At 46.6% G+C, this 16,574-nt stretch overlaps 1 protein-coding gene across 3 annotated transcripts in view; it reads left to right on the top strand.

The window, feature by feature from the left end:
- The window catches only part of RIMS2 (regulating synaptic membrane exocytosis 2), a 1,859,827-nt gene that overhangs the window by 1,827,675 nt on the left and 15,578 nt on the right, over positions 1-16,574 (top strand). For all 3 annotated transcript variants that reach the window (XM_086966100.1, XM_086966101.1, XM_086966099.1), the window contains 2 exons: positions 11,793-11,934; positions 16,292-16,404. In XM_086966100.1, the coding sequence (XP_086822226.1) occupies positions 11,793-11,934; positions 16,292-16,404 (255 nt within the window). The remainder of the gene's footprint in view (positions 1-11,792; positions 11,935-16,291; positions 16,405-16,574) is intronic.

The following is a 16,574-nucleotide window of genomic DNA, read 5'->3' on the forward strand; positions in this document are numbered from 1 at the left end:
TGGAATAGCGTAGAGTGGAGTACAGTGGAGTGGCTTACAGTGGAGTGGTGTAGAGTGGAATAGTATATAGTGGAGCGATGTAGAGTGCGTCCAATGGACTAACGTAGAATGGAGTGGCATACAGTGGAGTGTGCCCAACAGACTAGCGTAAAATGCAGTGGTGTAGAGTGGAATGGTGTACACTGGAGTGGTTTAGAGTGTAGTAGTATATAGTGTAGTGGCACACAGTGAAATGGCAAAGAGTGGAGTATTGTATGGTGGAGTGGCATTCAGTGGAACAGAATAAAGTGGAGTGACATAGAGTGGAATTGCATAAACTGGAGTAGCATATAGCAGAGTGGCATACAGTGGAGTGGCGTACATATAAGTGGGCTAGTGTGGCATGATGAATAGTGTTGAGTTGAGTGGTATAAAGTGGATTGTTGTACAATAGAGTGGCGTAGGGTGTAATAGTAGGGTAGTGTACAGTGTATTGGTGTAGACTGGAGTGGGGTAGAGTGCAATAGCATATATTAGAGTGGCATACATTGAAGTGGTATCCAATGGAATAGCGTAGAATTAAGTGGAATGGTGTAAAGTGGAGAAGCGTACAGTAGAATAGCGTACAGTGGAGTGGCGTACAGTAGAATAGCGTACAGTGGAGTGGCGCACAGTGGAATGGCATACAATGGAATGGGGTAGATTGGAATAGTGTATAGTAGAATAGCGAACAGAGGAGTGAAGTAGACTGGAGTGGCGTACAGTGGAGTTGCGTACAGTGTAATACTGTAGAGTGGATTGGCGTAGATTTGAATCTCGTACAGCGGAGAGGTGTAGAGTGGATTAACGTTTAGTGGAGTCGAGTACAGTTGCATGGCATGGATGTATGTGAAATTTATCAGCAATGTAGGTGATGGTGTGCAGAGTAAGGCAAAACAGGGAATTGAGCTGCCATGCATTTGTCCAGATTTACAATTAACACAGTGTCACACGTGGAAATCTGGCTTAAGTATTGTGTTGCCAATGCAGCACCATACGTGACAGAATCTAATAATGCAACTAAGTTTAAATATATTTGAGGCCATGATATAACACAGTAACTTTGCAGTGTACCATGGTACATGGCGATGACAAGCCAGTATAAAATTGGGTAATGGCTGTTTTTAGAGAATGAAAAGGCAGCCATATTGTTTTTTCTACACTTTGGATTTGTTCAGTGTTAGGGCCTTGGATATAGGTAAGTAGTAGGTCTCTGTCTATTACCACTTTATTAAAGTGGTTATAGGTAGGGACATTTATTTATATTTCTGATATATTTTTAAAAAGGATTACAGCCATGTACTGTGGTAGATCCAAGACATTTCGCGAAACTCCATGAAAGTATCACAGTGACCGATATCACTAAGTTTAAATGTCTTATAACTTAAAGAATACTTTCCCTTCTTAACTGCATTACACAAAAGCATCATCTTTGCACCAGAATGTATAATCCTGCCAGATTTCATGTAAATCAGTTGAGCTGTTTCCGCGCTATGTCAAATGGAATAGCCTATGAAAAATGCTTTGGTGGAAAAACACGTTTTGAGACCCCTCCCCCCCCCCTTTTTAGCTTTGCACCCTCTTTCAATTCACTACAAAAACTTACATCGTCTTAACCCTTTCGATGCTGATGACGAGCTCAGCTCGTCATCAGCCACGGGTGGCGTGTGCTGATGACGAGCTGAGCTCGTCATTTAACGCGGCTTTTAAAAAAAAGCCGCACAGCGCAAAAATCGCCGCAGCAGCGATGCGGTTAAAATGCAGAAAATGCTTTAGGTCTGGAAAGTTTTTGGTGATTCGTCAAATGGATGGAAAGTTATTACGGAGCTAACATCCGAGGATCCCTATCTCTGGGAATACCACTATACCTCCAGTGTGGCAATCAGATTTAACGTGATTGCTTTCTTTTTATCAGTTGTATTTGTTATGTATTTGTTTAGTGGTTTACATAATCATGTGGCCATAAATATGTATTTTAGTTGTATACATACTAATTCTTAAACTGCACATATGCAGTCTAATTTATTTTTTGGGCTTCCTTGCTACTTTTAATGGGATTGTGCTATATGTGAAGCGCAAAGTGAATGAAAGGCAATCATTATTGTTATAAAAATTGAGATTATTTTTTATTTCCCAAGTGGCCAGTTATCATGTCCTCCATTTAGTAGTTTGTGTAGCTCACTGCTAAGTCACTTTTTCATTTTGTTGCACATAGGTACATAAGAAAGATGGATTTTGTTTGGCTTGTTCGGCACAGTTCTGTTTTGTGAGCCAGAGAGAATGCAAAGAAAACTTATGTAAATTAAGATGCATTCTATTTTTTATATATCGGTTTTATAAGGTTTCCATTAGCATAAATAGGTGTTTTAATTGTTCATTTAGTGAAGAAGAATTTTTTGGGCTGCCTTGCTACTTTTAGTAGTATAGTGGTACACAGTTATCACTAAGTTGTTGACCTTTTTAACTTCATTATCACTTCATAACTTCACTTGCAATAAGAAAAATAATCATCTACATAATTGAATGTACATTGCTGTGAAAGATCATTACAATCTGTTCAGCCGTTTTGCTGCTACATGAAATACAATATTTTATGTAAAATGCATTGGAGTGCAAGTGTGGTTTGGGACACCACTTTTTCCTTTGCACCCCTTGACAAAATGCCACTAATCCTTCACCAATGTAAGGGGTGCAATAGGTCTGCAAAGTTTTGTGAAGATTCGTCCAGTGGGTGTAAAGTGCAAACATTAGTGGTGTTCCTGACTCCAGTAACCCTAACTATAACTATACAGTGGCTACTGCCACTCTGTAATTAAAAGCATATATACATATATTTATTATATTTATATACATATTGTAGGAAGGTACATCCTGACTATGGTTGCCCCCAACTTTTTGCCCTGTGTTTTAGCTGGTTTTGGACATAGTCGACCTGGGACCCTGCCAATCAGGACCCCAGGCCTACTGCTCTCTCTTTAAAATGGATTCCATGTACCCTAGGTACATTTCCAATTGGTACTGGGCCACCCTATCAGACCCTGTAACTCAGGGCATAGGTGTACCCAGGGCTGCCAGGGGCTGCAGCATGTATTGTGCCACCCCTGGCTGGCCTCCTAAATTTGACACAACTGGCTGCATGACAGCTGGGGCAAAGTCGTGTAATCACCCTTTGCTGTAGGTGTAGTATACCTATACCTAACCCTAACATGGACACACAGATTCCTATCAGTCACTCCTATGGCAGGCCTTGACAATCCTGAAGGCAGAGTGCTTGGAATCGTGTGAGATGGTGCTCTGGCATGAGCTGAGCCTGTCTGCAGCTTGCGGAATCAAGTCCTAATAGCTGCTCCATGATATCGCATACCATATACTCTTAAGTGCATTATAATCCTCGCGGTTAAATGCTATCTTTGGTATTGCTTTATCAAAACATGTCGAGTAAGGTGTCATACGAATTGGAATACTAACCCCTCGCCAATTCTGGCGACGGGGTTAGCATTCCACCCTTCTAGAGGGACACGACATGTATGTAACTGTGAACCCCGGTTAAAGTTAACTGAAGCCTCAGCTCCACAAAATGGATGCTGCCACCACAGACACGAGTCTGACCCCCTACAGCTGGGAGTCCTTCCAGCGAGGGGAGCCTGGACAAAGGGTTTCCTGTCAGGGGCGGTGCTAGCACCGTCCCAGACATGGTTTTGTGTATCCTGGGTAGGCAGGGCTTTACAGGAAGGTGACTGCTGAGTGGCACCCCGGTGCTCACTACGCATAGGCCGGTCTGAACCAGTTCCAGGGGCACACCAGCCCCTGGCCTGGGGAAGTCCGGCATGGCTGAGGGGTGTAACCACCCCCCACCTAGTCCCACCCATAGGCAGGACCTAGTCACCGGGTCAGCCCCCTTTTTTAGTATAAAGATGGGAGCGGGCCCCCTGTTAAAATTAGATCATCTTTGGAATCAAGATACCACTTTCTTCGAAAGGACTTCACGATTTCTTCTTCAAGATTCTCCCTTGTGGCTAAGGAGTAGTCACCCTGCATCCGCAGGCACCATCCTAAAGAACACTGCGGTCTGCTGCAAGTCCTTCATCACGAATCCGACGACCCAGCTCGACGAGACCCGGCTTCCCTGGCACCTCTGACCTCTACTCACCTCTACAGCCCAGCTGAGAACCGTGAGTGCGACGAGACCTCAAGGGACCGACGATCGCCAAGACTGCACGACATCTTTACTGCAAGCCCACCGTGTCCTCCACTGGTGAGTGCTTTGGGGTCCGAGAAGCCCCGACCCTGCGCAGCTCCAGCACCCAAGATCAGCCCCCCTGCATCTCCACGATCTGCGTGGGGCCCTTCTGCTGTTTGCTGTGCACCGCGTTGTTTGGCTACTAGCCGGCTGGCTTGTGGCCCTCTGAACGACGCCCAACGACTTCACGACTGCTGGTCTGGTTGCTCCAGGCTGGCCTTTGCTTCCTTCTTCAAGAGAGGCACCCCGGACCCTCCTGGTCCACTCCAGACGCCATTTTAGGTCCACCGCGTGGGCTTGAATTTGCCAAGGCTTTGTTGCCCAATCCTGGGTCCAGCGACGCCGACAGCTTCTATCTTCGTGGGACAGCTCGATCCTCCATCCTGGTCGCCGACAACGCCTCCTGGTCCGTGAGATCTTCGAGTCAAGCGTCACCCACTCACCTAGTCGAGGTGGCTACCATCCGGTGCCCTCCTGGTGCCCACTGACTACTGGCTAGTAGTCTCGAACTTGGTCCCCTCTGCTTTCAGGTGTCATCTATCTTCAAGATCCAGGCTTGGATCCGACTGAACTTTCTTCACTGGTCACCGGCCAGCATCTTTTCTTCCGGCTCCTGGTCCGTCTACGAGGATTCCCGACGTCTTTTCAGACCTATGCAGCTGCAGCCCCTGGGCTAGGTAACTTCGGCATTTCGGTGCCCCAGCATAGCCTCACTATCCAAGGGTCAGAATCTACTTTCGTTTTCTCCCTACCAGGTCGGGTTCGCCCGAGAACACTAACTTTCTAATTCCTAGCTACCATAGACTTTTGTCCCGCATCTCGCGTGAGAGTGCACACACTGCACCCGAGTCCCCTAGGCCTCCTAGACATAATCTAACGATTCCCTAGTCAAGTCCTAGCGATTCCAAAAGCTATTAGTACTGTACTTACCTGCTAGGAATTTCGCATTCCACTTTCAGAGTATATGGTTTTCCGTGCCCCTCGGGCATTTGTATATACTGTGCTAACTTAAGTATTTTTGTAAGAGTTTTGGTTTGTGCTTAGTACCCTGTCCTCATAAAGAGTACAGGGCTGTTGTGATCTTTAAATAAATAACTGTTTATTTTCATAACACTTGTGTGGTGTCCTTTCACTTGGTATTCAAGGGGTATATGTGTGGTAAACAGCGGGCTTAACGCGCCCTCTCGAGTCTTTAGCCTTAGACTGCTCGTATCCACGCTACTAGGATAGCTGGTCTATAAGGTTGACTTACAACCAATCATCAATAAGGGTTGCTGGACTGATACATAGTGTTCACTAGAATAGTGAGCACTGCATATCAGGCCACCTTCTCACATTGGTGAGCAGCGGTTGGGATTTGAGCTTGCTGTTGTTTTACCACACGTATCCTAAGAATATCTTGTTGAAAGATCACATAAAGGACTGTTAGGTACATATAACTAAAGCTTAGAATACTCTGAGTTCTACTGAACCAGCTGTTGTAGCTCCTCAAGGCTTAGCACACCTTGGCTGCAACTCTTAGCAAGGGATCAGTAGGTAAACACATAGTGTAGGTAGGTGCATCACTTACACCACACTAGAATCAGCATGTCAGACAAAGGAGGAAACTCTGAGTATCCCCTTGTGTCAGTGGACCTTCCACAGGTCACTTCTAAATATGCTGCTCTTAGCTTCCATGAGATGAGACAAGTGTGTACTCTCAGGAAACTAAAACAGGGGTCTAACCCCACCACTTCCTTTCTGATTGGTCTCTTAGAGGCTTATGATGCCAGTAGGGCTGGTAACCCAGACCCTTCTAATCCAGAAGGAAGTTTGCCCTCCTTACAGGGTCCCTTTGATATCCATCCCCTCCATGAGGCAGATGATGCTGAGGAGGAGGATGAGTTGTCTGGGGATGAGGCAGATAAGGGACAGGTAGAGGTCAGTAGACTAACCCGGACCAACTTAAGCAGACATGAGAGGGACTCTAGGGGAGCCCTGGGGCCACTCTCAGGTCAGCTTAACATTGGGAATGGACGAGTTAGGTCTCTATCTAGAGGCTCTAACAGATCCCTTCATACCAATGGCTCTCAACGTTCCTCTCAAAGGGGAATGACATCTCCCCAGAGGAGAGTGTATGAGGCAAAGGAAAAGGCAGCCAATCTGAGGATTGAAAGGGAAGAACTTGCCCTGGCCAAAGAAAGGCTTGCCTTTGCTAGAGAGCAACAATTGAGTGGGGCAGTCCCCACTGGTGGCAGCAATAATCCTAGCAATAGGGAAAGGAGTTTTGATAAAAAGCACCTGAATAAGATAGTGCCCCCCTTTAAAGAAGGGGATGACATCCACAAATGGATTACTGCTTTGGAGAGAGCCTGCACTGTGCAGGGTGTTCCCCAAAGTCAGTGGGCAGCTATCTTGTGGCTCTCCTTTGATGGTAAAGGTAGAGATAAGCTCCTCACCACAAGGGTGGAGGATGCTAACAATTACCAAATCTTGAAGAATACACTGGTTGATGGGTTTGGTTTAACCACTGAACAATACAGGATGCTGTTCAGAGACACCCAGAAAACTCAGTCTCAAGATTGGACTGACTTTGTTGATTGTGCCACTAAGGCTTTTGAAGGCTGGCTACTGGGTAGTAAGGTTACTGATTTTAAAGGATTGTATAATCTAATTATGAGGGAGCAAATCTTAAATAATTGTCAGAACCAGTTATTACATCAGCACCTGGTAGACTCTGAGTTGACCTCTCCACAGGAATTGGGTAAGAGGGCAGACAAATGGGTCAGAACCAGGGTTAGGCCTAAAAACCAGGGTGGTGACCAGAAAAAGGAATCAACCAAGCCTCAAGAGAAGGGTGGGGATAAATCCACAGAGAAGACTTCCCTAGGGCCCCAAAACTCCAACAAGGGTGGTGGGTCCCAGAACACTCCTTCAGAACAGAAGAAACCTTATTGCCATACCTGTAAACAGGTGGGCCATTACAAAAGTGATGCCAGTTGCCCTAAAAATGGTAATAAGGGAAATACACCCCCAGGTAATACTCCTAAACCTCCTGTTACCACTAGTGGTAATCCCCCAGGTGGTGGGAGTGCCCCCAAGAATGTGGTGGGCATTACTTTGGGCAATCAGGAGGACTATGGCTTAGCCAGGTTCCCTGGCCACACTCTTGTCTGTGAGACTGGCATGGGGTTTGCCAACTTCACTACTGGACCCCACATTTTGGGAAAGTATAGACAAGAAGTGTTAGTGAATGGTCAGAAAGTTGAGGCATTCAGAGACACAGGGGCCAGCCTCACCATGGTGAGTGACCATCTGGTCCCCTCTGCTCAACTGACCCCTGGTTTTACTTATCAGGTGACAGACATTCATGGAATGAAGAGAAGGCATCCCATGGCAGTAGTCAAGCTCAGCTGGGGTAATGTCACAGGGCCCATGAGAGTGGCAGTGACAGATAACCTACCTGTAGATTGCTTACTGGGGAATGACCTGGAACTCTCAGCATGGGCTGAAGTGGAACAAGAAACTCATTCCAGAATGATAGGCCTATCCAGACAGGTTAGTGGGGCAGTAATAGCTACAGCCCCAGTCCAAGCACCAGTCCTCCCTGAAAAGGTTGGCAAGGTTGAAATGGTCTCAGCCTCTACTCAGACAGATAGTGAGGTTGTGAAGCCTGAAACAATGGATCACTCCACTCAAACAGAGAGCCTTGAGGAGGAAGAAGAGTCTCCCCCCTCCCAGACACTAGGTGAGAGCCAGCCTCCTCAGGGAACTGACTCTACCCCTGTTGAAGGAACTGCCCCAGAGGTAGTCAGGCCTAGCCTGGCAGAGCCCCTGATGGCAGTGGACCCTTCCCAGGTGGGACCCAGTCTGGAGCAGGTAACCTGCACCTCTCTACCCTGCCTCAGTCAGCCCAGGGCTGAAGAGACCAGGGAGGCCAGTGGTGGACCCCAAAGGGCCCCCTGTCCAAAAGAACCACTTAATCAGCAGATTAGGGTCACTGAAGCTGGTAAACCCAGCCAAGTGAAAATAAGTCAGACTCCTGAGGGATCCCCCTTAAAAGTAGTTAGGGAACTCCCACAGCTGGACACTGTTGGGCACAGCCAAACATGGGGCCTAAAAACCCCAGACCTGACCTGTCCCTCCAGTAAGCCAAACAGAGGGACCCAGCCTCCAGCTTTAGGTAGCCAGAGGCTGACCCTGAGAGCTCAGTGCATCTCAGCTAAAGAAAGAAAGGCACATATGATGGATGGTGATTGGAGGAAGTTGAGCCCAAAGGTAGAGGAGCCTCACTTCAGTACTCCATCCCAGCATCAGCCTTCTTCTTTCCCAAGACACACCAGAGACAGAGATTCCCTATGGTGGAGACCCTCAGATACCCTTAGGGTGAGGGGTTGCCTAGTGGACCATGACACAGGGGGAAACCAAGCCAGAGCTGGTCCTTCCTTATATGGCCACTTAGGTAATAGAGGCTTACCTGGACAAGGATAGCCTTATCTCCTTTCGTTTGGGGGGGGGTTGTGTAGGAAGGTACATCCTGACTATGGTTGCCCCCAACTTTTTGCCCTGTGTTTTAGCTGGTTTTGGACATAGTCGACCTGGGACCCTGCCAATCAGGACCCCAGGCCTACTGCTCTCTCTTTAAAATGGATTCCATGTACCCTAGGTACATTTCCAATTGGTACTGGGCCACCCTATCAGACCCTGTAACTCAGGGCATAGGTGTACCCAGGGCTGCCAGGGGCTGCAGCATGTATTGTGCCACCCCTGGCTGGCCTCCTAAATTTGACACAACTGGCTGCATGACAGCTGGGGCAAAGTCGTGTAATCACCCTTTGCTGTAGGTGTAGTATACCTATACCTAACCCTAACATGGACACACAGATTCCTATCAGTCACTCCTATGGCAGGCCTTGACAATCCTGAAGGCAGAGTGCTTGGAATCGTGTGAGATGGTGCTCTGGCATGAGCTGAGCCTGTCTGCAGCTTGCGGAATCAAGTCCTAATAGCTGCTCCATGATATCGCATACCATATACTCTTAAGTGCATTATAATCCTCGCGGTTAAATGCTATCTTTGGTATTGCTTTATCAAAACATGTCGAGTAAGGTGTCATACGAATTGGAATACTAACCCCTCGCCAATTCTGGCGACGGGGTTAGCATTCCACCCTTCTAGAGGGACACGACATGTATGTAACTGTGAACCCCGGTTAAAGTTAACTGAAGCCTCAGCTCCACAAAATGGATGCTGCCACCACAGACACGAGTCTGACCCCCTACAGCTGGGAGTCCTTCCAGCGAGGGGAGCCTGGACAAAGGGTTTCCTGTCAGGGGCGGTGCTAGCACCGTCCCAGACATGGTTTTGTGTATCCTGGGTAGGCAGGGCTTTACAGGAAGGTGACTGCTGAGTGGCACCCCGGTGCTCACTACGCATAGGCCGGTCTGAACCAGTTCCAGGGGCACACCAGCCCCTGGCCTGGGGAAGTCCGGCATGGCTGAGGGGTGTAACCACCCCCCACCTAGTCCCACCCATAGGCAGGACCTAGTCACCGGGTCAGCCCCCTTTTTTAGTATAAAGATGGGAGCGGGCCCCCTGTTAAAATTAGATCATCTTTGGAATCAAGATACCACTTTCTTCGAAAGGACTTCACGATTTCTTCTTCAAGATTCTCCCTTGTGGCTAAGGAGTAGTCACCCTGCATCCGCAGGCACCATCCTAAAGAACACTGCGGTCTGCTGCAAGTCCTTCATCACGAATCCGACGACCCAGCTCGACGAGACCCGGCTTCCCTGGCACCTCTGACCTCTACTCACCTCTACAGCCCAGCTGAGAACCGTGAGTGCGACGAGACCTCAAGGGACCGACGATCGCCAAGACTGCACGACATCTTTACTGCAAGCCCACCGTGTCCTCCACTGGTGAGTGCTTTGGGGTCCGAGAAGCCCCGACCCTGCGCAGCTCCAGCACCCAAGATCAGCCCCCCTGCATCTCCACGATCTGCGTGGGGCCCTTCTGCTGTTTGCTGTGCACCGCGTTGTTTGGCTACTAGCCGGCTGGCTTGTGGCCCTCTGAACGACGCCCAACGACTTCACGACTGCTGGTCTGGTTGCTCCAGGCTGGCCTTTGCTTCCTTCTTCAAGAGAGGCACCCCGGACCCTCCTGGTCCACTCCAGACGCCATTTTAGGTCCACCGCGTGGGCTTGAATTTGCCAAGGCTTTGTTGCCCAATCCTGGGTCCAGCGACGCCGACAGCTTCTATCTTCGTGGGACAGCTCGATCCTCCATCCTGGTCGCCGACAACGCCTCCTGGTCCGTGAGATCTTCGAGTCAAGCGTCACCCACTCACCTAGTCGAGGTGGCTACCATCCGGTGCCCTCCTGGTGCCCACTGACTACTGGCTAGTAGTCTCGAACTTGGTCCCCTCTGCTTTCAGGTGTCATCTATCTTCAAGATCCAGGCTTGGATCCGACTGAACTTTCTTCACTGGTCACCGGCCAGCATCTTTTCTTCCGGCTCCTGGTCCGTCTACGAGGATTCCCGACGTCTTTTCAGACCTATGCAGCTGCAGCCCCTGGGCTAGGTAACTTCGGCATTTCGGTGCCCCAGCATAGCCTCACTATCCAAGGGTCAGAATCTACTTTCGTTTTCTCCCTACCAGGTCGGGTTCGCCCGAGAACACTAACTTTCTAATTCCTAGCTACCATAGACTTTTGTCCCGCATCTCGCGTGAGAGTGCACACACTGCACCCGAGTCCCCTAGGCCTCCTAGACATAATCTAACGATTCCCTAGTCAAGTCCTAGCGATTCCAAAAGCTATTAGTACTGTACTTACCTGCTAGGAATTTCGCATTCCACTTTCAGAGTATATGGTTTTCCGTGCCCCTCGGGCATTTGTATATACTGTGCTAACTTAAGTATTTTTGTAAGAGTTTTGGTTTGTGCTTAGTACCCTGTCCTCATAAAGAGTACAGGGCTGTTGTGATCTTTAAATAAATAACTGTTTATTTTCATAACACTTGTGTGGTGTCCTTTCACTTGGTATTCAAGGGGTATATGTGTGGTAAACAGCGGGCTTAACGCGCCCTCTCGAGTCTTTAGCCTTAGACTGCTCGTATCCACGCTACTAGGATAGCTGGTCTATAAGGTTGACTTACAACCAATCATCAATAAGGGTTGCTGGACTGATACATAGTGTTCACTAGAATAGTGAGCACTGCATATCAGGCCACCTTCTCACACATATTATATACAAATATTATGTTTGGCTATCTTAACCCCTTGCATGCTGATGACGGCCCCCGTCCGTCATACAGCACGGTGAGCGTGTGCTGATGACGGCTGGGGGCCGTCATGAACCCGCCTACTCTTTAGAAGTGCCGCACAGGCGCAGAATCGCGGCCACACGCAAGGGGTTAAGCATAAGGTAAAAAAATGATCATGGAAATATAAAGGCAGAAACAGACGTATTGGATTTATCAATGCTTGTGTTCTTTGGTAGCAGTGTTCATAGTTTGTAGTAACATGATAATGACTATCTTCTGTTTTCAACAGAATCGGGAGGCAAAAAATTAAGGAGTACGGTACAACGAAGTACAGAAACTGGATTGGCTGTGGAGATGAGAAACTGGATGACTCGGCAAGCCAGCCGTGAGTCCACAGATGGGAGCATGAATAGCTACAGCTCTGAGGGCAAGTAAGTAAGAGGCTCTCATTTGATTCTAAGTCATCACTAATATTTGTATTTATTTAATTTAGATAATGTCATGCAATATTCCGTGATAGGAACTGTGTTGAAAGTTAGAGGACTTCTACGTTGCAAGAGGGTGTGCTGTTAGGGCAATATTGCTTTGCCAACCATACGGATGTGGGGTTGCGGGCGGCTTCTTTAATGAGTTCTGTTATTATTGTGAGCATCGCTATGTGTGAGAAATGGTATATACAGGGCTTTAAGTGGGGTGACAAAACTGTGGGTTCTCTCAAAGGAGCATGGTCAATATAATTATGGGTGTGACTTAAAATACATAAGTTAGAAATCTCTGCTCAGCATTATGGGCTGTCCGACTGGTATTTTGCTGTTTCTGTCTTTGCATCCAGATCTATAATAGAACAAGTAACATTGCACCTACAGCAGGCCAGGACTACTGGCTTTGTCAATGGATGTTAGTTGCATAAGATAAATAAGCAACAACAGTGGCATCTTTGTGTAAAATTTTTGAAATACTTCAGTTCTGAAATGGTGAGACTGTGAAAGTTTTTGAACGAGGCCCTTTAACCCCTCCCATGCTCATGATGAGCTCAGCTCCTCATGAGCCACGTTTGCTCTGTGCTCATGACGAGCTGAGCTCGTCATGACCGCCGTGGCGCTCACATGTGGGGATAATTCCCCTGCTGTGCTGAACGTTCCACGAAAACGGGTGTGGTCATGACGAGCTCAGCTCGTTATGAACACAGCGCCACCATCCTGCTTGACGAGCCGAGCTCGTCATGAGCACCGGGGCACTGCTCGTGCCTCCCTTCCCCCCAGAACAGCGGGGGAATTACCCCTGCGGCGAAGGGGTTAAGATACATCAAACGCAGTGAAGGGTAGCACTGCTGCAACGTTAAGATTTTTTTTTTTACTCGCTGGGTGAGGGAAATAATAGAGAGCATGAAAGGGACCTGGCTCACACCTGCTTTTTAGAACTGCCAGTGCTGAGTACTGACAGGACCCGGCCCACTTAAAGCCCTGGGTATATGAACATTCTTAAATGTAACTGAAATGTAATGAGAACACTCAGACATCATATCAGTATTCTGGAGTACTCTGTCCATAATGCTAAAATAACTTGAAAACTTCACTGGCCCTCATTCACATTATGTTCATAAATTACATTTATAATTACAAATCTTTGGAGTTTAGTGGTGGGCTTTATGTGTGTATCCACGAGAGATATGACACTATGAGTGACTTTGTGAAGTGATTACCAAAGGGCCTAATTTGAGCCGGTGGCACCAGCACTTAATTGTCAGCACTGGCTCTAGTAACAGTCCACCACATGGTGGTACTGTCTGAGTAAGCGCACCAACTGTGTTTATCAAGTCAAAGCCTCAGTGAAAATTAATTATACCAGCCTCTCACGCCATTATTACAGCTTTGTGTGTCCTGAAATAGTCTGAGTGTCACACTTGTAGGAGTGCAATGGTTAGGAGTTACGTTGGTACTGTCATTGGCAGTGCTGGCAGGGTATGGGTGGTGCAAGCTGCAGTGACTTTCCGAGAAGGGCCCTGGCACTTACAGCCTGATTCATCAAAGGTAATTGCGCTCACAAAGGGCCAGATTCTGAGAATCTGGCCCTTTGCGAGTGCGATTTTTGCATTTGGTATCCATCATCCCAAATGCAAAAAACGGTAATAGCGAATTCGCAACTTTGCGAGGAATTACATTTAAGGAATCTCTATTTGAGATTCCTTAAATACAATTCATCATCCATTTTCAAATTGCGAAATCGCAATTTCGGGCAGCTATTTACCGCGAGGTCAAACCTCGTGGTAAATAGCGAAAACTCAGAAAAATGCTTTTAAAAGCATTTTTCTGAGTTGCATGTTGCACACACACATGTCCTTTGGACATGTGTGTGCGCAATACCTGTTTAAATTAGCATTTAAGGGGTGCTACAGGGTGTCCTCTGGACACCCCTGGCACCCTTTAAATCGCTATCTTATTTGCGATTAGCTAATTGCTAATCGCAAATAAGGAATACTCCTCATTCATTCCTATGGGCCTTTTGGCCCATAGGAATGAATTGGGAGTTATTCCTTATTTGCGATTAGCAATTTGCTAATCGCAAATAAGGAATAAGTAGGAATCACATTTTTTTGGCTATTCCTACATGAATTCCGTTTTGCGAGCCTGTAATAGCGATTCCTTATGAATCGCTATTAGAGACTCGCAAAACGGGTCTTTCATGAATCAGGCTGATAGTGTTTTTTTTAACAAATTAAGCACTGCAAACATGTGCTACCATCACAGGCTGTCAAAGGGCTAGTATTTTATAAAAGGTAGAGAAATGGTTGCAGGTAGGGCAGGGTTGTAGAGCTAACGAGTTCTAAAGAGCGGAGGCACAAGAGGAGAAAGATAACCCCCTTGGCTGTGGCAGCAGATCTCTGATAAGGATCCTGGGAGGTAGGTTTCAAGATGTGTTCAGAGGAATGGTGTTTGCATTTTTTAAGTTAGACGAGACTGTCGGAATAAAAAAGCACTTGTTCATTCAATTCTAGTGCCGTAAAGTCGGTGCTGTTGCATTGAGTAGCTCACGCAGTTTAGACATTTGGGCAGTAAACTGGTTATTTTTTATATCTTGTGAAAGCCTCGCAGCTGTGTTCTGTATATTTTGCATTCGATTGATGGGGCATTAGACAGCATTAGATAGAGGATGTTTCCATGCCCAAAAAAGTGGAAATAGAGAAAACAAGTGGATGCCTATATAAAGGTCAAAGAGGACTTCGAGGTTACAAACTACCAAACTGTTATTGGAGGAGGAGCCCGGGAGGTCGGCCACAATGCAGAAATCCAGAAAGAAAGGGGACCGCACGAGATCAGAGACCTTGTGTCTTTTATTACAGTTCTTCTTGAGACTGTTGCCATCCATATAAAGACATGGAAAAGACAGGACTGAAAACAGTCAACCACATCCTTCTGGCATACCAGCGTTTTTGATTCATGTTCATTGGTGTAGATAGGAAATACAAGTTATCAGATGAGCGCTGCCACAGTTGATGTGCATTGTTAGAAGGGTGGCGTGTTCCATGACAATCCCTATGGGACGCCACTTTGAAGATGTTTAAATTCAGAAAGAAATGGAGGCAGGGAGAACACCTGGCTCCTGTCTTTCGGGTAAGCCTGGCTCCTGTCTTTCGGGTAAGCCTGGCTCCTGTCTTTCAGGTAAGCCTGGCTCCTGTCTTTCAGGTAAGCCCTGATCCAGTTAAGTGCAATGGAGACCACTCCCATCTGCATAAGTTTCAGGGGCAGGTTAGAATGGTCGCTGGTGTCTAAAGCCGCCGGGAAATCTAATAGCATGAAAGTGGTAACGCCTCCTCCACTCGGGATCAACACATGGGTATTCACAAATAAAGGGATTTCCCTCCCAATAAGTACACTTGCTACTTTAGTGCTGAAAATGCACATTGGGTGAGAAAAAAAACGTAAAGACTTATCTGGCCAACAACTTGACTGGGAATATATTGATTGATCGCAACTTTGGAGATGATAATAGCGATTGAGTGGTGGCATCAGTAATGTGATTGTCATTCAGCAGAAAAGAAATGAAAAAAGTGGTAGCAGGAAGGAGAAATATTAAAAGTGTGTCAAAATACAGGTGCAAGATGAGAAAAGGATGGGGAATGGAGGCTAATGAGAAAAGGATCACAAGGAAGGAGGAACATTTAAAAAAAGTAGAAATCGTATAGAAAAATAGGTTAGCTGGGGAGCATGCAAAAAAAAAAAAAGAACAGTAATAAGAACTGTGTCAGAGTGCTCAGAAAAGGGTCGTGAGAGTTCTTGACAAATAGCATTTGTATTTTTTTTTTACTTCAATCAAACCTCCAGAATTAGTGAATGTTGTAAGACATCCCATCCCCTTAGATGTCTATAAGGTTGTCAAAACTGGCACTACATATTTAGGCAATCTGTGTCTGAATATTAACTAGTAAGTTGATTTCCCATACAGATAATCTTTATTTTAGCTCCTCCTTTACAACCTGCAAAGACACTAGTTAATAATGGTCTCTTTTGCAACAGAAAGACGTAGTAAAAATTCCCACTTGTAAAGGAAATTAAGAAAAAACACTTATTTCAGGGGGTTAAGCCCACCCAAATACCGATTTTAACATCTTGTGACACTGGCTGTGATTAAACCGCATTTAAGCTCTTCTCTGACAGTACTGACAATGATGTTGCCATGAGAACACCGGGGTTGCTATAGAGACAACATCCTGTTTAAAAAGCACTTAAAATTGAAAAGAACTATTTTTTAATGCTTTTTTTTAAATTTTCCATTGTTTACTCCCTTTAGCCTAATCTTCCCCGGTGTGCGATTGTCCTCTGACAGCCAGTTTAGTGATTTCCTGGATGGACTCGGTCCTGCACAGTTGGTCGGGCGCCAGACGTTGGCAACACCATCGATGGGTAAGATGGTCTGCTGTTTGCAATGTGTACATGTAATAAAACAAGAACACTGGAGTAAATAGGACACCTCGTGCTATGGTTCAAAATCGATGTGTACCCTATGTGGAACTCTTATTGGGCCCCATCTAACCAGAATGCTTACAACGCTGGCATTAACTATGAAGATGTAT

The sequence above is a fragment of the Lissotriton vulgaris genome, chromosome 4_1, assembly GCF_964263255.1.
Source record: "Lissotriton vulgaris chromosome 4_1, aLisVul1.2, whole genome shotgun sequence".
Classification (NCBI taxonomy): Eukaryota; Metazoa; Chordata; class Amphibia; order Caudata; family Salamandridae; genus Lissotriton; species Lissotriton vulgaris.